The 25,346-nt window shown below is 36.0% G+C and overlaps 1 protein-coding gene across 2 annotated transcripts in view; it reads left to right on the top strand.

The window, feature by feature from the left end:
* The window catches only part of LOC112858277 (N-heparan sulfate sulfotransferase 4), a 432,421-nt gene extending 408,499 nt beyond the window's left edge, over window positions 1–23,922 (top strand). The window contains exons 10-16 of one of the 2 annotated variants that reach the window (XM_086704323.1): window positions 3,754–3,877; window positions 6,190–6,364; window positions 12,043–12,213; window positions 13,366–13,475; window positions 17,455–17,557; window positions 18,706–18,746; window positions 20,504–23,922. In XM_086704323.1, coding sequence (XP_086560449.1) covers window positions 3,754–3,877; window positions 6,190–6,364; window positions 12,043–12,213; window positions 13,366–13,475; window positions 17,455–17,557; window positions 18,706–18,746; window positions 20,504–20,597 — 818 coding nt within the window. In that variant the 3' untranslated portion in view covers window positions 20,598–23,922. The remainder of the gene's footprint in view (window positions 1–3,753; window positions 3,878–6,189; window positions 6,365–12,042; window positions 12,214–13,365; window positions 13,476–17,454; window positions 17,558–18,705; window positions 18,747–20,503) is intronic. The other variant, XM_025921652.2, reaches the window with a different exon arrangement.
* Window positions 23,923–25,346: the final 1,424 nt, after the last annotated feature.

Consider the following 25,346-nt stretch of genomic DNA (forward strand, 5'->3'; position numbering starts at 1 on the left):
CATCAGTGAGTGCACAAACCATAACACAAAACAAACAGTCACAATAAATAAGCCTGGCCCAGATGAAGATATTTGTAATACAAGCAAGTAGATCATTTTAAAGGTTGTGGGCAAAATTTCCAGACTATTAGATGTTGGTTGTTGAAATCTTTTCTTCCTCCAGGAATATAAATTGTATTACAACAATAAGTTACACGTGTGCAGGGAAGGAACAAAAGCAGCACATGTTTTCAGATATATCACTTGTGCTGTTGTTGTTTAAAATGTGCATTAATTTTCTACCAACTCCCTTATAGCAGTGCTAACTCCGGAAAGACTACCAAAGAAATAAAACATTCTTGTGTCGTAAAATTATGTTAAAAATTTAATTTAAGGATGTATCTTTTATCATTTGTCTTTGAATATTATTACTTCTTAGTTCTGTGAGAAAACTACAGGTTAGTAAGTATAAATCTAGTTTTCCTCCTTGTTGTTTGTATTTATATTTGACCTGCCAGTATGGAAATAAAGCTTTTAACTGCCTTTGGCATCCCCAAGGCAAACAAACAAACAAAGTTAAAATAAAGGAATTGGATGGTAATAATATTTTATATGCTGTTAGAAAATGCTATTCTAATGTGAAAATGGTTGTGATAATTCTTAAAATCCATTCAATCATAGAAGTTAAAGTCTTCTTTTGTTCTCCTTATTGCTTTAGTTGGCAGAATTCCCAACTGCTGTCAGAACTGTAAATTTCCCGGACACAGCAAATGCTAAGAATATGGTCTTCAATGCAAAGTTGTCTTTAAACAATTTAAACATGGCCTACACATCCTTTGCAATAAACATGAAATACAAAAGTAGTCTGCAAACCCCTGTTTTCTCCACTGTTGCGAGGTGAGAATGGAAGGAACTGATGTCCCACTTCTCCGTTGCTGAATCCTACAAGGAATTCCTATTAGCTGACAGTGGGCAATGAACAAGGACAGGGAGAGAGCAGGGTAGGCCTAGGCTATGGCACTCAAAGATTAAATCCCAGTACTGCTAGAATCCTTCAGACAAATAAGCATCCTTTATGATTCTGGGTCAAATTTTGATATTACCAGGAGAGGAGGGGGTTTCCAAAAAGGTTAAATTTAGCACTATGATTCTAAAGCCATAGTTCATTGGCATTACTTCTCCCAGAAAAGCAGTGTCCCCACTGTCAATATTAATTTGTCATGATTTGACTGGCTAACTCTGTTAGAACTGAAGAGAAATCAATTATATATAAAATACAATGTAGTTTCTCTCAGAGTATTACCAGGGATGAGGTCTTTTCTACTTCCTCCACAAAATATTTATACCAAAGATGTTGGATAAAAACGAATGTCAATAATAGATGAAAACACAGGTGATCATAAAATAAATATATATTTTGAGGTGGTGGGCCCAGAGTCTATGACCCATTATATGAGTATCAAGCCACATACCTACTGTCCTCAGTTGAAAGTGCTTTCTCCTTCCTTCCTGTCAGATGCCTCCTGATGTCCTTCCTGCTCCTGGAGGCATGAAGGTATTGTGGCTCAGAACATAAAGGCTTTGCCTTTATGTAGCCCAGGGGAAATCTGGTACAATTCTGTGACCATTAGGGTAATTAAACATTTGTACATGTTAGTGAAATTATAATGTATTTGTTTTGCAATATTCAGCAATAATTCAAAAATGCTTCTTTATCTGTCCCCTGGATCCATCTATTCTCAACATCTCAGGGCTGTGAAACTATTAATATTCTCAGCTCTCTTGTGTGTCTCAAATCTCTCTCTCTCTCCTTCTCTCTCTCACTTGTGCATGCACATGCATGTGGGCGCACACACAAACACATACACATTTCATTCTCATCATTAGTTAAAACATTTTTATGTAGGTCCCATCCTAAAAGTTATTTAGAAAGAACATTTCTGAATTCCCTGTTCCCTCCCAGATACCCTATAATACTCAAATTTATTTTTTCTCACTGGAACATTTTGTTCCTTCCTCCTCTAAAAGTTTCTCCATTTTGAGCTTCTGTTGTTTTCAGGAGCAACTTATATCAGTTCTTCAGGACTCCCTAATCCCTCATAATTCCATGTGTTGTAATTAGTAATTAATTTTACGGGCATTTATTAATTTTTGCCCTCCCATCTCACTAGGAGCCACCTATTCTAGATTCCTTAACCTGTCTTCCTTCCAAGGTGGTTGGTCCCCTCAGATCTGTTGTCACTTTCCTTTAACTACTCAAGCCCCTATTCACTCTTGGTGGTCATGTAAAAGTTCTGAAGATCTAAACAGGTGGGCATCTCATTAATACTTAAAGCACAGTACACTTTGCTCCTATGAGCTTAAGATATGTTAGAAAAAAATACCAATTCTCTGATGATCTGCTTAGCTTCCAGATTCCTGACTGCAATCATTACTGTTCTGCCAGCCCACATGCGTAGCTCATCTCCAGGTCTTCTAGGGCCAGGAAATCCAACAACCTTCCTGGATCCACTGTGTTAAAAAGGGGATAATTTTTCCCAGAATGGAAAATTTGATTTATGAGAACTATGAAAACCCAGTCACTTCGTGATGCCTTCTGCTGTAGCCGTTCAATCTCTGGCCCAACTCAAGTTGAAACAAGGGTCAGAGATTGCACCTCAGCATTCTGTGATACATGCACTCAGTGGGTTCTATCAGCTAGTCTGTTCAGCCGAATGCCTCAGTTATCCAATTTGATTGCCTGTTTTGCCAGGGTAGGACATTCAAGTGGCCATCTTTCGAGATTCCTGCCCTCCTCTTTCAACCTTACTGGGAACACTTATGTTTTTAAGGCAAAACCTGAGAAAACACTTCCTCTTGGAAGCTTTCACTGGCTTCCCAAGTGTAAGTCACCCATTTTCTCATGTATTGGAAAGGCACTCTTGTCTTCTCTCAGTATGGAAACTGTCTCACTAGGTGCAAATACCTGTTTACTTGGCCCAAGTCCACACATACACTTTAGGTTTATCAAGGCCAGCAAATAAGTTTTTATTATCAAGAGTTATCACCAGGAAAAAAAAAAAAAGATTTATTACCAGGGATTGCACAGAGTAGCACCAGTTAGCATCTGTTGAATAGTTTTATTGAATTGAATTGATTTGAATATAATATTAAATGACACCCACCATGTTCAGGTATTGTGCTGGATACCCTTGATGCTTTAGCCTCTCACCTGACTCCAGGAGGGAAATTGAGCCATTGGTTTCTGAAGTTCTCTCCCATCTTGAAGTACAGTATCATTCCCTTCAGATGCCTAGTTTTGTCATATCTTCGTACAACCACCTGTGTGTTTTTTGCATTTTTTGTATGTTATGCTTCTCCTGTGGTATCTTTCATATTTCTTCTTCAAGTAAACTGACTTTTTACCATAAATAAAATAATTTAAAGCAGAAACTTTGTATCATCCTATACAGGAGAACAGTTACTGCAATTCAAACAGAAAAAAATGTAAAAAATACATTGAGGACAAAGATAGCTATATCATCAGTCTGCTCACCTTTGCCTATGTACAAATATTAAATCAGATGTTTAGGTAAATGGAACCATGAAGACTAATAAAAGTATACTTATATCGTTGCCACATGAAATACACCTAATTGATTTTAAGGAAATCGTTTTGACACCAGAAAAAAATTGGCCTTGTGAATATTACTTTTTGAACAAAAATTTTGCTAAAATAGTAATTGTATCTCCTTTGTTGTCATATATAACCTTTTGCCTCTTTTTTTGTAATAGGAACAACTGCACTTTACTTATTCCTTCTTATGCACCCTTCCATCATCAGCAATCTTCCCAGCCCCAAAACATTTGAAGAAGTTCAATTCTTTAATGGCAACAACTACCACAAGGGAATTGATTGGTAAGGAAAATAACAAAAAATAAAGTCCATTATTAACAAATGCTCAATCACAGCAGAGCAATTATAGATGTATGCATGGCATCTACATAATTACAGCATAAATTTGTTATGCTCAATTCTACCATAGTGAATTAGAAATTAATTTATAACAACGATATGTTTAATCAGTGTTGCCTATAATTTGATTTGGACAGTGCAATAATGATAATATTTTTCTGGTAAATTAATATGATTGCATAAAGAACGTTATGGGATATTTTGTCAGAATTATTCATAAGGATATTTAAAATTCTGCTTAAGCATATTATTATTTTACTGTGCCTAGAATTTTTTTAACTAAATACATAATCTGTCTTCACAAATGACGCTTAAGGAAACAAATAAATAAGTTGTTTTATTTTCTACTCTGTGACATGTATCTTTATTAACCACATAGACTGTAGAATGTTGTATAATAATATAAGCTGATATTTGTCATGCAAATAATAACAGCGCATTTCCAAAACCATATTAATGCTAGTCACACACATGCATAAAAGGAATATTACTTTGCATTTAATAAGTTATGAAAAATTTTAAAATCACAATATTTTCCCTAAACTGAAATAGAATAAACCTGATATTACAACTTATCTTTACTTTGGAGCTTTATCCTAGCTTTTTTGCAATTTCTAAGAAAACATGTCTCTGATTCCAATTTCCAGTTATATGAGACAAATCTCCCCCAAGGAAAATGCCCCTATATGCATACCTCTGCATTGTGTAACTTTATGTCAACACTGCACATAAACCTGTCCTCAACAAGAGGCTTCTTCTGTTTAGACCCAGCTAGGGTTAGAGTGGGGGAAGGGCAAAGGCAGGGAGCCCAGCTGCACCTAGGATATCACTGTTCTACCTTACTTTTAAAAGACTAAATGAATTTTGGAAGTGCATGCAAGTTACTAAAAGCATAACAGCAATTTTCACTTATCTGTGAGCTCAAATGTAACACAAATTGTTAAGCAGGAATATAGATGAGACTTTTCACCACTTCACATTTGGGAAACATAATAACAAATGTCAAAGAGGAAAATAAGTGTCTTATATGAATTCTTAATTGCTCTCATTATTTATATCTAAAACATTTGAGGGTTAGAGAAGTGATGAGCTGTAAGGAGGATTACACACATAATTAAAGCCTTGAACTGAGTTAACCTCTGAACATATTGATTCCATAATCTACACACAGAGGAATGTTCCAACAGCATATGGAAGAGTGAACCTACTGAGGCACCACAGGATCAACTGGCAAGAAATATCCTCTTAATTACTCTAGATAGACTATAATGTGTTCTCACTGCTACACATACTACAAATTATGCAAAAGTTAAAAAGGAGGAGAGCAGCTATGCCTTAATCTGTTTAGGATTTTATAGCTATTCTGACTTACACATCTTCCTTTCTTGTGTACTTTCATCTCAAATTAAAAATTTTGTATTCAAGTTTGCAAACATGCATTTACTATTTTAAAATATTTACTAGGCAATATTGTGTAATTTTCTGTGTGTCAAGGGTAAACTTAATTTTTCTGAATTTGGCTTTTAATAACACAGAGTATCAACCCAAATCTAAAGGATTTCCCTCTGTTCTTAACAACCTACCTATTTCCAGGTGCATGGGTGGCTCAGTCAGTTAAGTGTGGGATTCTTTTTTTTTTTTTTTTTTTTTTTTTTTTTTTTTAATTTTTTTTTTCAACGTTTATTTATTTTTGGGACAGAGAGAGACAGAGCATGAACGGGGGAGGGGCAGAGAGAGAGGGAGACACAGAATCGGAAACAGGCTCCAGGCTCTGAGCCATCAGCCCAGAGCCCGACGCGGGGCTCGAACTCACGGACCGCGAGATCGTGACCTGGTTGAAGTCGGACGCTTAACCGACTGCGCCACCCAGGCGCCCCAAGTGTGGGATTCTTAATATCTGGCTTAGGGCTCAGGTCATGATCTCCCAGTAGTGACATGGGGCCCTTTGTTGAGCGTGGAACCTGCTTGGGATTCTCTCTCTCCCTCTTTGTCTGCCTCTCTCAAAATAAATCAATAAACTAAAAAAGTCCACCTATTTCATCTCATTCCTTCCCCTAATAGCTCATTAGGACAATAACATTTTGAGTTGTTTTTCACATTCAAAGTGTATACAATAGCACAATTTCAACTATTGTAACACTAATAATTAGAAATCAATATAAATGAATGTAAAAATGTTCAATTATTTAATATCCATAGCATGTTAGAGAAAAACTTAGAACTCAGATTAATTAATTATCTTTCTCTGCCTTCAGGTATATGGACTTTTTCCCTACTCCATCCAACATTACAAGTGACTTTCTATTTGAAAAGAGTGCTAATTACTTCCATTCAGAAGAAGCTCCCAAGAGAGCTGCATCTCTGGTCCCCAAAGCCAAGATCATCACCATTCTCATCGACCCCTCAGACAGGGCATACTCTTGGTACCAGGTATGAAGCAGTAAAAAATACTGTTGTAAATATTTGGCCATAGTTTACATGTAAGCAATGATGAATACCAAAATGAAGTCTAGATGCCCAGATGTATGAAATGGTCAAATGTTATAGAACTAAACAAGCAAACAAACAAACAAATAAACAAAAAACAGAAATAATGAAAAAGAAAAAAAAGAAAAGAAATTATAAGAAATAAAAGCTGAATATTTAATTCATGTCAAGTCAAACAAGGAATTTCAGGCATAAAATAATAGAAAACATACATCAGAAAATTAATAGATTTAAATAACATAAACATGTGAAATATTAGTCTACCACAACTAACAAAATTAAAAGTACACATCTAAGTAGAGCAACTTTAATAATACATGGTAAATGGTTTAGTGCCCTTAATTTGTAAAAAAAAAAAAAAAAAAAAAAGTTTCTGTAAATTGGTAAAAATAAAAAAGCATAGTATCTCAGTAGAAAAGTGAGCAAATAAACAGGATGCATAGACATTTCACATACACAAATACACTCAAAAGCAACTGCTCAACTATTTATATGAAAATGATCAACTCAATTAGGGATCAACAAAATATAAATTAAAATAATACTCTTTGAATATCATCTCAACAAAAATCTAATGTTTGTTCGCTCTCCTGGCAAGGGTGTGATGGTAAAGACATTCAAACATTGAGATAAAAGGGTATAGATGGAGGTCTTTTCTAAAAACGAATTTGGCAATAATTATCAAAATAGCTTTATAAAGGTCCTTTTGTGTTATGGATCCTCTTCTAGAATGAATCATAAAGAAAAGTTCAAAGGGATGTACAGACACTTATCCCTTTATATTTCACAGTACTACTCAAACAATAACAACAAAAAAAGGAAACAAAAATACCCAACAATATAGATTTGTGTCACACTGAAATGCAATATTCTGCAACTACATTTAATGATGGTTCTAAACAATCGAATATGAATTAAAACATTGTGTCCACTTTAAAATGTGGCTAGATATTAATCAAATAATCACAAAGATATATAATTAGAAGTTTTGAATGCTCTGTGTGGAACTTTGTATGGTGCTAGGAGAGTATTGGTTCAAGCGATAAGCTTTAGATTTAAAACTGAAGAATGATTCAGTATAAACTGAGAGGGGATAGAGGGGGAGCACATTTAAAGAACTAAGGAAACTTCTGTGTGGCTAGAGAGGAAAACCTGTGGTGGAGACCTGTGGAAGATGAGTCTGAGACGTACACAGGGGCTGGAAATCAGGTGGGGAGACCATGTGACTGCTATTCTCCAAGTAACTGAAAGCCTTTGAGAAGTTAAGCTGGTGTGTGACCACCAGATTTCCTTGTAGAAAGCAGGCTATCTGCTATTTGAAGAATGGAGTGGAGTGGAACAGAAGACTATTCAGGGAAATGGGGTAGAGGCTGTTGCAATAGTCCTGCTGAGAAATGAGGTAGCACTGACAGAGAGTAAGTAGAAACTGAGTGAAGTATAAAGTATCAAGAGATGGTAGGGATTAAAATCAGTTTACCCTGGTGAGAAAACAGTGTCAGGGTGAATCAAATTTCTGATGTGGGCAACTGGATGCTGAGTATATATTCCCCAAACAATAGAAGCACTGAAGAAGGATACAGGACTGGTTGGAGGGGGAAGTGCTAATAACGTGGTACAAATGGTGATCATGAGGTATGGAATCACTGTTGTACTGAAAGGAACAGTAAAGCTAGTTAGCAGGCACTCTGGGGAGAGGTCTGAGCTGGAGACAGAAATTTGTGAATCAGAGGCCAAAAAAGCCACCAAAGTGGTGAAATTCTAAGGAAAGGGTTTAGAGAAGAAAAGTATAGAGAACGATCAGGCAGCCCGAGAGATAAGAGAATACAGCCAGAGGAACAGAAGAAAGAAATCCAGGAATGTGGTGACACTGAATATAGGGGAGCAAGGACTACCAAATAGAGGAGGTGAGCAGGTGACAACAGTGTCAAACAGCTACTAAGAAATTAGACAATTAGGCAAAACAAGGCCTGAATTATTTTCACTGAGTTGAAAGACATGGAGAGAAGTGGAGCCTTTAACAACCAAATGAAAAGAGCAAACCCAGATGGATTTGGTGAAGGAAAGTCTAAGTAGGAGGTAGAAACAGAAATGTGATTTCAAAGGGGAAAAGAAACAAGACACACGCTTGTTATAGAGAAGTTAAAGTGGGTTCAAGGGAACCGTCCTCTATGGTGGTAATGATGTGGATTATGTGGTGTTTCCAAAAAAGGAGAGATGTGTAAGGCCTGGGGGAGAAACCGGGAATCAGTCCTGTCAGGATCCTGAGGGGCCAGGAAGGGATGACTATAGGAACTAGCTTAGATGTGAGGGAAGGACTCCATGAGACCCTTCAGGCAGCTGCTGGAGTCTATGAGTCCCTTTTCACACATTTTTTTTTTCAGTTTGTTTGTTTGTTTGTTTGTTTATATGAGGGAGAGAGAGAGGAAAAAAAAAAAAAAACACAAGAGGGAGGAGGGGCAGAGAGAGAGAGAAACAGAGAGAGAGAATCCCAAGCAGGCTCCGTGCTGTCAGCACAGAGTCCAACGCGGGGCTCGAAGTCACAAAAGGTGAGATCATGACCTGAGCCGAAATCAAGAGTTGGATGCTTAACTGAGTCACCCCTCAGAAATATGCTTTAAAAGCATATAACTATGTAGAATTACAGAGAAACAACTTTCTTGAAATATAATTGTCAAAGTAATTTTTAATTCCGTAACAAATATTTCTTAAAAAATTAAATGGCAGGATCTAATGGTGAGACTAATGCTTCTGTAATGTTGAAGTAGGATGAGCATAAACAACATTTTGATGTATCTGAAACACCCGTAATGTGATCTAAAAATAACTTATTTTTATTGGTAGTAAAATCATAGGTAAATTAAGTGCAAAATTTCATTTAGAAGTTACTGAAAATAAAGAGGCTTTTTTTTTTCCCAGACCCAGGTTCAGAAACTCTCTGAATTATATCAGTGGGCCTCTGGTTAAGAATGCTTCCATTTCTGGGGTGCCTGGGTGGCTCAGTTTGTTAAGCGTCTGACTCTTGGTTTCGGCTCAGGCCATGATCTCATAGTTCGTTGTGAGTGTATGTTCAATGCATATATAAATTAATGCCCAAATAAACAAGACTAAAAGGGAATGTTTAAAGAGCACACAAGTAATTTTTTTGTTAATTCTTTATTCATTTACTTTTTATCCATTCTACATTTCTTATTCATTCTTTTTTCTTGACTTTCTTCAATAGACATATATGGCCAAGTACAAATAATAATGGACAAGAAATCATGACCCTGTACATTGGGATTGCTGGTGGTTGGGGATCCAAGCTGAACACCGGGATTGGGAGCAACATCCAGTTATTATGATTAGATCCCATGAGTCACTGTTTCCTTTAAGATATAAAAATGTTCCTTTCTCACTTTATGAAAATTCACATTGCAACACAAGATACACTTACTTTTTAAAAACATTGTGACAAAAACATTAAAATATGAAGCCTTAATTAAAAATTTTGAATGCAAGTCCTGGGGGCAAAATGTTGCACATTCTCCTAGCAGAATCCATGGAGCATTTTTATATGAATCTTTTTTTACATGGATTAAACTATTTAAATAAAAGAGAATCTGTGCCTGCTTCTTCAAGTAAATGTTTTGAACATACACACTTGAAAGGAATTATATTTTATGATATTTTATTGCCATATTGCTAAGACTAGGGTCCCCAGACTGCCCCACATTTCAAAGAATACAGCCTGTTACTGAGCTAGCCCTGTCTATTCAGTAAATACTGCAAATCCAAAGCTCAGCAGGTGTAATTCAGAAACTCCTACAAATGTCACCTGCCACTGTAATTTCTACCCCACATCTTTATAATGGGCCTCACAGAGAAGCTATAGTTGATTTTTTTCCAGAAAATATGCTCCTTTGTGACTTCTGGTCATATTTCTATGCTAATCTTCTTAGTTGCAGGAATATAAAGAAAAGTTGGTGTTAAACTTTTATAAATCTATATAGGCAGATTAAGTACGGTTCCATATTATCACGGTTTAAAATAGAAATTTTAGCATTAACATATTTTTATGTTTCTTTATTTATAGTATGTGGTTTCTATACATTATGTCAATTCTATGTATTATGTAGTCTCAATGTACTCAGCATAATGCATATACATATAAGAATGTCAGTAAATATACAAAAATGAGAGGACTTCAAAAGTTTTATTTGTTCCACCAATCTACCACTCACTGTTTAACCACTTCTTAATCATCTTTACTTTTTTAATGATTTTTCTTTCTAACTCACATAGATTACTTGCTGGTACACAAATGTATCAAGTCCTAATACACTCCCATCCTCATCCTGCAGTTAATTTTCTTTATGTTCAACTTTTAGATGTCTTGCAAAATCAATTCATCTGTTTTCACTCAAGGAAAAAAGTTCTCTTACTTTCTATGTTTATTTTTTCTACTTATAAAAATCTCTCTTATTACATTTTAGCTTAAAATTTTCAACCATTAAAAAACAAACCCTTCATCTTTCATTCAGAACTAATCACTTATAGGTCTGGTTACCGCAGCAAATAATTTGTACCTCTAGTCAAATATATGACTTTATTACACTCTGTTAATCTATTGTCTCCCATATAAAATTTTTATTTCTTTGAAGATAGGACATTTTGCTTATATCCTTTTATCTCCAGAATCGATTGCAGTTCTTTGTTCTGGTAAGGAGCTTGTGGGTGCTTATGAAATTGTATTGACTGCTAAGTTCCTCTCTCTTTATATTGGGCTCTTGAGCTTGACTAATGATGGCTCGATAGGAAAGACGAGGAGGATTTGGTACTGAAAAGTAGTAGCGGAGGAGTACTTGGAAACTAGCAGGGTTGGACGGAAACCATCGGGACAGCAAAAGGAAAGGATTTGGGGCAATGTCAACTTCCTTGTGACACTTAAACAAGCATTAGGAATAGACATCTGCTTTCTCTGTACTCATAGCATCTGCTACACAGCGGTCTTGGGGAAAGTGTCAGAACCTGCAGGAGTAGCTGTATTAAAACAATGAGCAAAGTAAAGTGTGAGTCTACTCCTGCCAATCTAAATCTCTTTCACTGGGCTTGATTTGTCTAGTCCCTGACATCTGTTCACTTTAATCAGACCCATCAAGAAAATCCTGTATTCTGTCTCTTGCCTTGAACCTAAGCATTTTAGACATGAAGACAACCACAGACGTATGTATATACGCCAAAGCCTGAGTTTTAATATATGCATTCTTCCCCCTATTTTTTCATTCTAAAATTAATTTATCATTTTTCATTACTTTTTGGAAATAAAAGACACACATATACATACATCAAACACACACATGCACACATACCCGTGCAGGCATTAAAAAAATCAATTTTAGGGGCGCCTGGGTGGCGCAGTCGGCTCAGCGACCGACTTCAGCCAGGTCACGATCTCGCGGTATGTGAGTTCGAGCCCCGCGTCAGGCTCTGGGCTGATGGCTCAGAGCCTGGAGCCTGTTTCCGATTCTGTGTCTCCCTCTCTCTCTGCCCCTCCCCCGTTCATGCTCTGTCTCTCTCTGTCCCAAAAATAAATAAACGTTGAAAAAAAAAAATCAATTTTACAATTGACTTTCTTGTTAAAGCACCAACGATCTCATGAAGATCCAGCTGCCCTGAGGTTTAATTTCTATGAAGTTATTACCACCGGACACTGGGCCTCACCAGACCTGAAAGCTTTGCAAAGGAGATGCCTCGTACCTGGATGGTATGCAGTCCACATTGAAAGATGGCTAACTTACTTTGCTACTTCTCAGGTAAAGTCCTAAAACTAATTTCTTCTGTTTATTATATCTTGGTTGTATTACACTTTACAAACAAAGTAAGAAATAACATTGCCACAGATAGCAATTTATAATGAGACAATCATACCTACAGAAGATATGTGGATGTTTACATTTTTAAAAATGTTTATTTATTTATTTTGTGTGTGAGAGAGAGAGAAAGAGTAAGCAGAGGAAGGAGAGAGAGAGAGGGAGAGAGAGAATCCCAAGCAGGCTCTGTGTTGTCAGTGCAGAGCCTGACACAGGGCTCAGTCTCACAAACTGTGAGATCATGAACTGAGTCAAAATCAAGAGCTGGATACTTAACCGACTGAGCCACCCAAGTGACCCAATTGTTGCATTGTTTAATGTCAATAATAGTTTTAAAATGTTAAGTGGCTGTGAAACATACTCTTGGGATCTTCTTTTGGATAGTAGCTGGTCTCAAAGTGCTAAGTCATCATACGGAAGACATCACGTGTTTCATAGGCAATAACTCAACTACTAATAGAACAGCCTGTTAGACAATACCTTTATGGAATACCATGTGCAGATACTCTGACATCTGTCCTGTAGGACTTTTATAAGGAAAGAAAGTCATGCTTTAGACTGTCAAAATGGAAAATGCTGTAACAGCTCCAGGAATGTGGGATAGAACATGAGGTAAGGATTTGAAGAAAGCATATTGCTTATATTCTTTACTCCAGATCAGGTCACAACTGAAACCTCAGTTCTCTGTCATTGTTTATAACGAGAATAGATGAGTAATTTTCATCTGTATGCCATTTCTAAGGCTTTCACTCCAAGGTTAGCTCATGGGATTCTGTAGGCTGGATAATTATCTGATTACATGACAGATGGAAAATCGAGTTTCTACTGAGCTACTAAATCAAGAGAGTCTATGTTTATTTCTGATTAACAATCAAGTTAGTTAAGGTTTATAAATGATGCCTATGGCAAACTTTAGTTGTTGTTTATTTGGAAGGACACAAGAATAGTAAATATTAAAATGTGTTCTAAGTGATGCATATTTTCTTCCTATTCACACTGACCTAATTGATTAATGTCATACCAGGTCAAGTGGGGCAGCTTAGTCTATTTAATTTAGTTTTGTTCTTCACAAAGTGACTATTTTTTACTTTATAGTTGCTAATTATTGATGGACAGCAGCTGAGATCTGACCCAGCTACTGTGATGGATGAAGTCCAGAAGTTTCTGGGAGTTACACCTCATTATAATTATTCTGAAGCACTAACGTGAGTCTATTCTCATGCTTGATTTCATTTCCATTATTTGCCATCATAAATTATACTGGTAGGTGTGTATATAGCATCATTAATACTAGCTATGAATTTATACATCATTATGCTACTCAAAAGCAGTCAAAGGAGTATCCTCATTATTCACGTAGTGTCTTCCTTTTGAATACCACAAATATTGTATTTTACAAAGTGCTAACCTTTAGGCATTTTATAATTCCCCTCTTTGTGAGCTTTTTCCCAATGTATGTTTGGTTAAGTACATTGTTAGATGCCTACTCTGTGCAGAAATTGTCCCAGAAACTGAGGTTAAAAAAGCAAAAAAAATATAGTCTCTTCCCCCAAGTAATTCACAGGTTAGAAATGAAATGCTGATGGCCATTGTTAACTCTGTGAAAATGAGCAGTATTTCGGGCAGAATTGGGAAAAGGATAAATTCACGTTTTACTTTGCATTTATTAAATTGTGTATAACAAAATATAATCACATCTATTCTTCCTGTTATCTACTGTTGCATGACAGACCATCCCAAAACCCACCAGCATATTACCACAGCCATTTTATTATGCTCATAGATTCTATTGGCTGGGAATTCAGACAGGACACAGCCAGAACAGCTTATCTCTGCTCATAATACCTGGGGACACAGTTGGGAATGTGACTATTTGGGTATGAATCAAATGGCTAGGGACTCGAATCTTTGGAGGCTTCACTTTTTTAGTCCTATCTCTGGCTCTTGGACGGGGAAGGCTCAAAGGCTGAGCTCAATGGGATGAGACCTCTTTGTGTGGCATTGCTGCAGTGTAGTGGCTGTGTTCTGAGAGGGAATGATTTGTCAAGGGAGTGTGATCCAACACAGCCATGGCCTTCTCTGACCTAGCCTCGCAAGTCGCAGAGCATCATTTATACTTCATTTTATTGATCACAACCAAGACACTAAAGCCGGTACAAATCCAAAGAAAGGGAAATGGGCCTCTCCCCCCGATGCAGAGGGGCAAGGGCATTCTACAGAAAAGAATATGGGAGGGGAGATATTGTTGCTGTCATCTTAGAAAAATAAAACCATATACTTGGGTAATTAAAAATGACGGGGGGGAGGTAAAGAAGCAAAATAACAAACAAAACCTCCAAGAAGCCAAACAATATTTTAAAAGGGCATGTACTTGACTACCTCACAAGGCCTGATACAAAGCCTATTAAATTTTAGACAAAATTCTAACAAGCCTGATTATATAATTTCCCAGTTCACAGCAGATTAGAATCAGCAATTAGACAATTAGAGAGGGTAATGGAAGGACAGAAAAAGCAGTAATAAGATTGGGTTGTTCCTTATCCACTCAAACAAGTCTAATGAAGTTTTTACCTACACTTGGAAACAATAACAATACAAGGCATGCCCCTGTTGATTAAGTAGACAAAGCTTCCTATATTACGTTTTACATTAATAGTTATTGACATTAGCTGTCTTCCCATACCTCCCTGCAGTAGTTTAGGGAATGGTTCTATCTAGTTTACTGCAAATAGTTGCTTGTGGTTCAATAAACCTGTAAAATCATACTTTTTAAGAAGAGATTGCAAACAAGTACAGAATGTATGGCTTTTAATATGTCTCACATCACAAAAATTAATAACTATAGTGATGTTCACTGTAATAAAAGAAGTCATATGGCAACCAATTCATGTCCTCAGAGTTGTCTAACAGTTATTTGAAAAAGGCTTTGCATCTTCATTTCACAATTTCATGCCTACTAAAATAAAACTGTAAAATAATGAATTCATATAACTTAGAAAAAATAAATGTCCTTTGTTATAGTATATACCATCAATGCAATAAACGAAACCAGGACAGCAAAATAATATGGAGTCAAGGTTATGACAACCCTATCTAAAAGAATGACTTTCAATATGGCTCTTCTTGCTCAAGTTGTATTCAGTTCTGCCTCACAACAGCTGCTGTGGAGAACAGGAAGAGACTGTGCCCCATCCTGGGACCTCCACACACCTGAGAGCAAAGGAGATGCTCTCAGCGTGTGTATAAATATCTTGGCTTTGTTGCAAGAACTGTATTTTACCTTAATGCAGTTAAATATTCTCATCCTGAGGCAGAAATGCTGTTTAGGGGAACAGTTATGCCGACTTCCCCATCTCATTTTGCAGAGCATGCTGAATTGTTTTTCCTCTTGGGAAATTAATGAAAACTAGAGAAAGGACTGTGATAGGCAAGGAGCAGATTGAAAAGTCCAGGTTGGAAATGACTCTGTCTTCCTTTTATTCATTTAACCAGTGATGTATTTAATTTTAATTGATAACATGTACTAGGACAACCTGGACTGCAAGGATCAGGTCTCTAATAATAGGTTGGGCAGGGAACTGTGAAGAAAATTTCCCTCTCCCCCTAAATGAGTTCACATATGTGCAGAGGCAAATTGCAGGTGCACCGGTATTATAGGAATGGGCCCAGGGCAACAAAATATTCTGCAACTAATTAACTTTACATCCCAGTCAATTATGCTTCATCCTTCTAAAACATCTGCTGAGCAACAAAAATGCAAACCTTTTCGATGTTTTATGCATGCAGCAAGTCCCATAGCAATAAATTTAAAATTTCTCTTCTTATTTGTTTATTCTTCCATTTTTCCTATCTTGTTAGTCCTAAACAAAAGTTCTTATATATCTGAGTTTAAACAATTAGGCCACGCATCCTTTCTTTTGTAACTTTGTGCAGCCATGGGAACAAAACATTAGAATTTTTTTGAGTATAAGGACCTGAATTATCCCATAGGATCATTTGCCTTTAGCAAAAGAAATGAAAAGTTGTCTAATCTTTCACTTGCCACTTGCATAGCCTGTGCCTCATATTGTCTGAAAAAAATATATAATAAATTATATTTTTACAATTCAGTTTCCTCCCTAAAAAGTGTAAATATTTTGAACTTTAAAATCTATAGCACTTTTCCAAATTAGAAGTTTCATTTTTTTTTTTTTTCATTTTTTTTTTTCAACGTTTATTTATTTTTGGGACAGAGAGAGACAGAGCATGAACGGGGGAGGGGCAGAGAGAGAGGGAGACACAGAATCGGAAACAGGCTCCAGGCTCTGAGCCATCAGCCCAGAGCCCGACGCGGGGCTCGACGCGGGGCTCGAACTCACAGACCGCGAGATCGTGACCTGGCTGAAGTCGGACGCTTAACCGACTGCGCCACCCAGGCGCCCCAAATTAGAAGTTTTAATTCATGTTTATATTCACAAAAGTATACTTACATTACATTTAGTCATTTTAATATGTACCATTGAATGATTTCCAAGAAATTTGTTAATATATTTTGATAAAGAAATCATATTAATAAGTAAATAAATATTTTAAAGGTCCAGCATATATGGGTTATCATTTTGATGATTGGTCCTTGATCTTTTATGAATGAATAGGTAAAATATGGAACTTAAGTTAATAATTTCAACCTAAGATTGGATTAAATATTTATGGGTCTTTTTTCATTACAGTAGAAATATTAAAAAATATATAATAACATATAGCTTATATAATCTCAATTAGACTTTCAAACCAATTCAGTGAATATGTGTGGTACTGACTTAAATTAAGTTGAAACAATGGGCATACCAAAGTAAGTTACCTTTCTTTCTTTTTTAATGTTTATTTATTTATTTTGGGACAGAGAGAGAGAGAGAGAGAGAGAGAGAGAGAGAGTATGCAAGTGGGGGAGGGGAGCAGAGAGAGAGGAAGAGAGAGAATTCCAAGCACTGTCAGCACAGTGCCTATGCAGGGCTATATCTCACAAACTATGAGATCATGACCTGAGCCAAAATCAAGAGTTGGATGCTTCACAGACTGAGCCACCCAAGTGCCCCCCAAAGTGCATTTTCTTTATACAATTGGTGAGGCTCTCTCACTCAAAATTATGTATATAAGTTATAATGATTATATTTTTACAATTACTTATATTTTGCACTTTTTTAGGTTTGATCCCCAAAAGGGCTTTTGGTGTCAGCTCCTGGAAGGAGGAAAAACCAAATGTCTTGGAAAGAGCAAAGGCCGAAAATATCCACCCATGGATCCAGAGGTAATACTTTCCTAATTTCTGAAATAATCTGGTAAAACTTGTGCATAAAACTGTTTCAAAATGAGTGACAATAAATTGGCTTCCTTTGTCTTCTCTTTCTTTGCTATCAATGTTTTATATATTTAGACTATAGATAGACTGACAAAGATTAATAATTGATAGATACCTGTAGAAATTGTTTACCATTAGGGTACAACTGAAAGATAAATACTTAGTGAACAGTAACACTTTTCCAAATGTGTAAAGTACTTAAATGAATTGTTTACTAAACAAGTGATTTCAGATAAAATACATAAACATTATTATTATATATTAAATATATGTATACAATACCTATACCATGCATGAGTTAAGGAATGGAAAGTAAAGGGTTCTGATTACCAAATATAACATGTGAGTGGGGAGGTTTCTCCACACCAGTCAACACTCAGACACCAGCTGGGTATTTTACAATTCAACTCATTTCTAACACTATCTACCCAGATATAGGATAAGATCCCACAGGTTAAGGGCTCAATTCTCTAAGACTGTTTCTTCACCCTCCCAACTTCAGATCCCAGTTGCAAGCCCAGGTTGTCACCTGTGCTTCTGACCAACCAGCTATAGATTGAAAATTTAATTGGCTTCCTCCTTGCTATGATGACTCACAGAATTCGCGAGGGACTTGTTCACAAATTTGCTTTGTGACAACAAAGCAAATGCTTTTTGCTACATTTAATGCAGCAAAATTTGCTACAGGGACTCACAGAACTCATAGAAACATTACTGACCAGGTCACGTGTTATTTATAAAGGAATATAACTCAGGAATAGCCAGATGGAAGGGATGCATAGATCAAGGTATGGGGAAAGCCCTCCTCTATGAATGAGCCACTCTCCCCAAATCTCCGTATGTTCTCCAAACCCAGTCCTTTTTGAGGTTTTATTGGAGGTTTCATTACATAGACACAATTGTTTAAATCATTAGCAAATGGTAATTGTTGATTCACCTCCAGGCCCTCTTTCCTAGGAGGTCAGCAGGGTGGGACTTAAAGTCCAACCTTCTAATCACATGGCTGATTCTCCTGGCAACCAGCCCTCCTCCAGGTGGGGGTCTAGAAGCTACTTAGTTAACATAACAAAAGATACCTTTATCCTTCTTTCATTTAGGACATTCCAAGGATTTTAGGAGCTTTGTGCCAGCAGAAGGGGTAAGGAACAAAGATATATTTTATAATACAAATCACAATATCAAAGAGAGGATACAGGATAAAATAGTTACGAACCCAGATTTATTATAGGAGGGTAAATTAATTGTTTTCATTGATTTATAATAAGATACATAAAACAACGACAAACTACAAAAGCAGGAAAAATTTTTCTTAATAGATAGAAGTGATGGTATGAAGAGGTAGACTAGGGTTGGGAAGCCAGTTATCAATAGCTGGGCCAGATGTAATGAGTATCTGTCTCAAGACAAGGTAGGCAAAGGGAGGCTGGAAGTGATTCAGGTATTACATTCAGGTACTAAATAGAAGTACCAGAATGTCCTTCTTAAACTATACCTGTGAAATCTGTAATTTCAAAAGGGTTTCAGAAATCACTTTAATGCCAAGAAATCAGCGTAAGGTTCTCACTACTTCTATAAACATCTTATCCAGAATTTGAAGTGTTTACAATCTGGTTTAAGGGAAGAAATGTAATGAAATGCCTGATGGATGGTACAAGACAAAATGTAGTTGTCTTAAGTCCATTTCCACGGTATACACAAAAGTTGCCAAGGGAGTTTTATGAGGGAAAAGACTCATTTGTGTTAAAATATTGGAAAGGGCTTAAGAGAGATGGCGTAACTTTGACCAGATGGAAAATAATGTTTGGATCATTGCTTGCCTATAGTGACACAGAAGTGTTCATATCTACTATTTTATCAGAGACACAAAACAATGTTCTTTGGGTTATAATATGAAGTAAGTGACATATGAGAGAAAGCCCAATTATAAATTTTCTGTTTCTCAGAAATAAAAGAAAACATAAACTAAGAATACGGATATATTTGAGAATTCTTTTTTTTAACCATTCATCTAAAAAGGGCCAATCATTCCAGCTTGATTAAGAATTTAAGAATCACAATAAAGTTCATTATAATGATTTTTATAATGAGATATCATAATATTTTTGAAGTAAAAACTCCTGTTGTTTTGAAAGTATCAGTTTTTGTCCCGAATAAACATAGAAAATATTTTTAAAAGTTGCAAGTCATGGGGCGCCTGGGTGGCTCAGTCGGTTAAGCGGCCGACTTCAGCTCAGGTCACGATCTCGCGGTCCGTGAGTTCGCGGTCCCTGAGTTCGAGCCCCACGTTGGGCTCTGGGCTGATGGCTCAGAGCCTGGAGGCTGCTTCCGATTCTGTCTTCCTCTCTCTCTGCCCCTCCCCCGTTCATGCTCTGTCTCTCTGTCTCAAAAATAAATAAACATTAAAAAAAATTTTTTTTTAAACAAAAGTTACAAGTCATTTCTTTAATCATGAATTTCAGCATGTATGATTATTTATGTTCACATTTTATGCTATGGCCAGTTTTACAGAAAATGATCAATTTTAAAGGAAACATATGTGTTTCTAGTTCACTTTTGTGGATTTGGTACCACAACAGCTCCCTACTTCATTCTTCTTTAGTGTCATTACCTCTCATCAGCTTTTCTCCTTGCATAGCAATACAATTAAGAATTGCCTTAATGGTATATAATCCAGAAAAGATATACCTGGACCGACTTTTATTTTATAGCTACAGTTCTGCCAAATCTTTTCAAAAGGTAATAATGAGTAGTATCTGAACAAAAATACAAAGAAATGCATCTTTGTAGACACCTATATGGTAAGAGACTTTAAGAAATCTAGATTGCATCATTTTAATGAATAACTTCCTTCAAGTTGTTTGTGTTTTTGTTTTGTTTTTGCTTTTTGCTTTTCAGTCTAGAACTTTCCTCTCTAATTACTACCGAGATCATAACGTGGAACTGTCCAAACTGCTACATAGACTGGGGCAGCCTCTGCCATCCTGGCTGAGACAGGAGCTGCAGAAAGTGAGATAGCACTGGAGACAAGAACCAAGGCTGGAAGGATGCTTCCTTTTACTATTAAATAGAAAAACAAACCCCACAACTTTTGTCCCCTTAATGCACTTGTGACTGTCAACAGAAGACTGTGTGAATAAATTTCCTTCTATCTTTTTCATAAAATGAAATTGGTTATATATGCACGCATTGGCAATTACTAGCATCCGTCCCTATGTGAGCTTCTGGGAAGTAATGTGGGGTTTTGTGGCATTATCCAGTTTCCAGTGTGGGTATCATGACACAGCCCAGTTCCTCTGTTAACCATAAGGTTCCAGAAACTCTACATAAGACTGGGAACCCTGATTATATGCAAGTGACAAATGAGAATCTTGAGGAAAAGATAAGAACAGAGATATCTGTAAGTGAAGTTAGTAGTAACCCAGTATCTGAGTAAGGGCTTGCATTTTCTCTTTGCTAATTTAAAAACAAGTTTGCTTTTGTGGTGAGAAGAAATGCTATGATCCCATACTCTTATTTTGAGCATTTATTATTTATGGTAGTCCACATATTTTTTCCTCCTTTTTATGAATTTCCTTGCCTTGCTAGAGAAGTTGTGAAGTTATAGTCTTCACCTCCCCATGAGTTTTTGTCTGTTTTTCTTTGGTAAGAGAAAAGGTTTCACATCCACCAATAGTACTATTTTATCTGGCAAGGCAATCTATTCTCAGTGGATTTTGCATTATGGGTCCAACAAAACCTATCAGACATTTGGGGGAAAAGGAGTAAGGATGCATACTCTGTGTAGTATCAACTAGTATGTAGAAGGCCATCTTTCCATGGGTCCAAAATCTTACCACACTAGTAATCTAGGTATAGCCACCTTGACAGTGATGTAGTATTTATATATTTTTTCACTATCTATGGAAGAAAAAAACTTGATTGATAAGATATGGAATGAAAACACCCAACATGAGTTTACAGGTAGTGTGGGGCACTCGTGCCTTCTATGTAGTATTATATCAATCGTTTTAAAGCATGGACTTTTCTATATGCCAATACATATACTATTGCAGAAGATTATGTTTCTAATGGCTATTATATATATACATATATATAATATATATTATCGAAAACTTACCTCTTTAAACATTACTAATTCTCTAACCTGAACTGTTTCCCAGCCATGCCACCCAACAATTAATTTCTAGAAGAGGAGTGATGGCTCTTCCTGTCCTGGGTTACTCTCCTACGTGGAGAGGATTGTCATGCTGTTTGAATTTTTTATCCCATTTTTCAATGAAGACATAGTAAGGCTTTGTTAATCTATTCAGCATGATCCATGAAGGTAAAATTTCAACAGAACAGTAAATCAGCTGCTTTGGGGACATTACCTATAGATCCATCCTTCCTCTAGAGTAATTTTTCTATAGGTTATAAATAATATTACTTTTCCTGCAAATTGAGAAATTATGCGTAACATAATTCATTGTCTTTAAAGGAAACTGAAGATCCTTGTTTTGTTTGTTTGGTTTTTGTTGTTGCTGTTATTATTGTTGTTGTTGTTGTTATTGTTGTTGTTTTAAGCAAGCAAATCTAATCTAATCTGAAAGAGAATCAAGAATTTTCACATATTTTATTATAAAATTCAACTTTGGATTTATACTTCTTGAAAAGTTTTGTTTCCTTGTTGTTTTCCCCTTGTTTCCCCACTGTGTCTAGAGGCTTTTGATCTTTTTGAGAAAATGTGAACGTTTTTCTTGGGCATGAGTGAATAGAAATCACAAATTATTGCTTTGGTTGTTCCTGTGTTAACTTTGAGACTCAAATTCTCAAACTTATTATTACTTATATGATCATGTGCTTGAAAACATTGCATTAAGCACGCGATAATCACAATAATTGGGTATTTAGACCTCTCACATTTCATTTGTTGGTTCACTGGTTTCCTCCAGTTTGTATTCTAATATTTTCTTTTTGACTAGAGACTAACTTTTTTCTAAGTGGAGTAACAGAGATATTTATACAAAAATGGGGAGATATTTTTCATATAAAGTAAAATTTCACACAAGTCAAAATACAACTCATCACCATATCTGCAAAAATATAACTCATTTTTGGCATTTTCTCATTTTTTCCCCTAAGTAATGTATCATTCACCTATCTACAGACATCAGAGAGCAGAATTCCCCCAAATCCACCCAGTCTCTTTCATTTCAACCAGCGTGTACCTTTTTCTTATTAAGACTGATTATGAAGAAAAAATAAATTTTAATTATATGATTCATCCTCATCTTATAGTAAACTACTTGGAGGGACTCTGGGCTTTGGGAATATTATAATAAATCAGGAAAAATCTCAGCTTTAAGAATATCTTGATTGTCCCAATTGTTACCCACTTCAGACTTCTTCAGAATTATTGAGACAAATTTAATATATGTAATGCTTTAAAATTTTAAGTAAATTCTATCTCATGGTCTTGAATTACATACTTTTTTAAATTTTAAAGAACTTCCTAAAACCTTTAAGCAAGACAATGTCTTCTCCTCTTTCCTTCTTCCAGTTGCCTAACTCACAAGTATAATCATTGATTACTTCACATTAATAAAAGCAGGAATAATATTTAATTATAAGCCTACATCAAGAGGTAATAACAAGCTTGTCAAATACCAGTCTCTAAAAATTATATTACAAATCTCATCCAAAACCAAATTTTGCATGTATTTAACAATGGCTGCCAAAGAACTGAATAAGCAACAAGGAAGAATGCAAGTGAGAAAAATCTACACTCCTTTTATTACTGTATTTTTTCTAAAAAAAATACTCTTATTCCATTTAGAGATTTTATTTGCCTCGATTTCAACAAATTCATTTATTTTTACCTTATGTAGTTTTTGTTCTTCTATCTCACTGTTTTAATATGACATAAAGTGCCCTTTGCCATGAATAATTGATTTATTTTCAGTTACAGAAACAATTTATAGTGGAATAATATCTTAAAAGTCTGTTTTTGGTGGCTAGAATATATATTAGCCATTTGCTTGATGGAGGTACCTCAAAATAATGTTGGCCAACTTTTGAAAAGAAAGAAATCCAGTACTCTCCCATTTAGGATTTTATCTCAACTACAGGAACACAATGTAGCCATGGGTACATATATGCACCCAGTATGTGTATATATATGCAAATGAACATTTGTGTGTGTGTGTGTGTGTGTGTGAGCCAGTGAGGTGGATGGGAAAAGCAGAAAGAGAGCTCTGCATTTATTGAAATTGTGAAATAACAGATATAGTATCTTTGGTTCTTCTTCAGAATAAATACTACTACTGGTATGGCAACTAGAGTAATGTTGTTTCTCCTCTAAAATCTAAGGTTTTATTTATTTTTTTATGTTTATTTTTTGAGAGAGAGAGAGTGTGTGTGTGAAGAGAGGATGGGCAGAGAAAGAGGAAGACACAGAATCTGAAGCAGGCTCCAGGCTCTGAGCTGTGCTGACAGCTCAGAGCCTGATGCGGGGCTTGAACTCCCGGACCACGAGATCATGACCTGAGCAGAAGTCAGATGCTTAACGGAATGAGCCATTCAGGCTCCCCTAAGGTTTTAATCAATAGATTAAACCTTCTTTTTCCTTTCCTTTATCATCCTAGCTTCTTCTGTCTTCCTATCTCTTATCTATATACATATTCCCTAAATTCCAAACATATAAAAAGTATAACCAGGAAGTTAAGAGAGTAAACTTTGGATATCTGGGTTCTCAGGCCAGTTCTGCCTCTCATTAGCTGTGGGGCCTTGGACAATTTGTGGAATTTCCCTGAGTCACAGTTTCCTTTTCTGTAAAAGAGAGACAATAAAGTGTTACTCATTTGGTAAGCATTATATGAAAATATATTTAAGTAACAGCACAAGGCCTGATGTAGTTATGCTGGAACATATTTGTTATAAGAATAATGTATAAGATTCAAGTCACTATCTCTTCTTTCATCAAACAAGAATATGTTTTCTACTCCCTTTAATAATAAAACATATATATCTTAAACATACAATTAATTGTATTTGGTCAAAATGGGAAACTGTCTTCTGCATCACTGTCCAAAAATGATTTTGTGCTGCTACCTGCTATTGTTCTAATCACCATTTGGAGCAAGGTAGTTCCATCTCAGTCCATCCTGTTGAAATCCCTTTCTTCCTACTGACCTCTTCCTCAGTTTATTCAGAAGAGTGTCTTCCTTGTACCCTTTCTTTATATTTCTCTCTTCAATTCCTTTGCTACCCAACAGATACTCTTTTTTTTTTTAAGATTCATTTATTTTTCAGAGAGAGAGTACAAGCAGGGAATGGGCAGAGGGAGGGGGACAGAAGATCCAAAGCAGGCTCCACGCTGATAGCAAAAAGCCAGATGCAGGGCTCGAACTCACAAACCGTGAGATCATAGCCTGAGCTGAAATTGGGTACTCAACTGACTGAGCCCCCCAGGTGTCCCCAGTTCCTCTGCAACCCAACAGATATTCTATCAGGGATATCAGATCCAGAAGTGCAACTTCCTCAAATCAAGTAACAGTCACAAAATTTAATGGAGGTATAAATGTAACAATGAATCAATACTTAAAAGAATCTAGAGCATTAAAAATTATGAGAAAATTTCTCTGCTCCGGAAGTCTTTATCTCCATAATATCCTTTCTACAAATGAAGCATTTTATTATGCTTTATTTAGTATATTGTGTTATATTTTATTTGTTAATATCAAATACTATTATTTGAAAC

The sequence above is a fragment of the Puma concolor genome, chromosome B1, assembly GCF_028749965.1.
Source record: "Puma concolor isolate L17-30 chromosome B1, mPumCon1.1.hap2, whole genome shotgun sequence".
Taxonomy (NCBI): domain Eukaryota; kingdom Metazoa; phylum Chordata; class Mammalia; order Carnivora; family Felidae; genus Puma; species Puma concolor.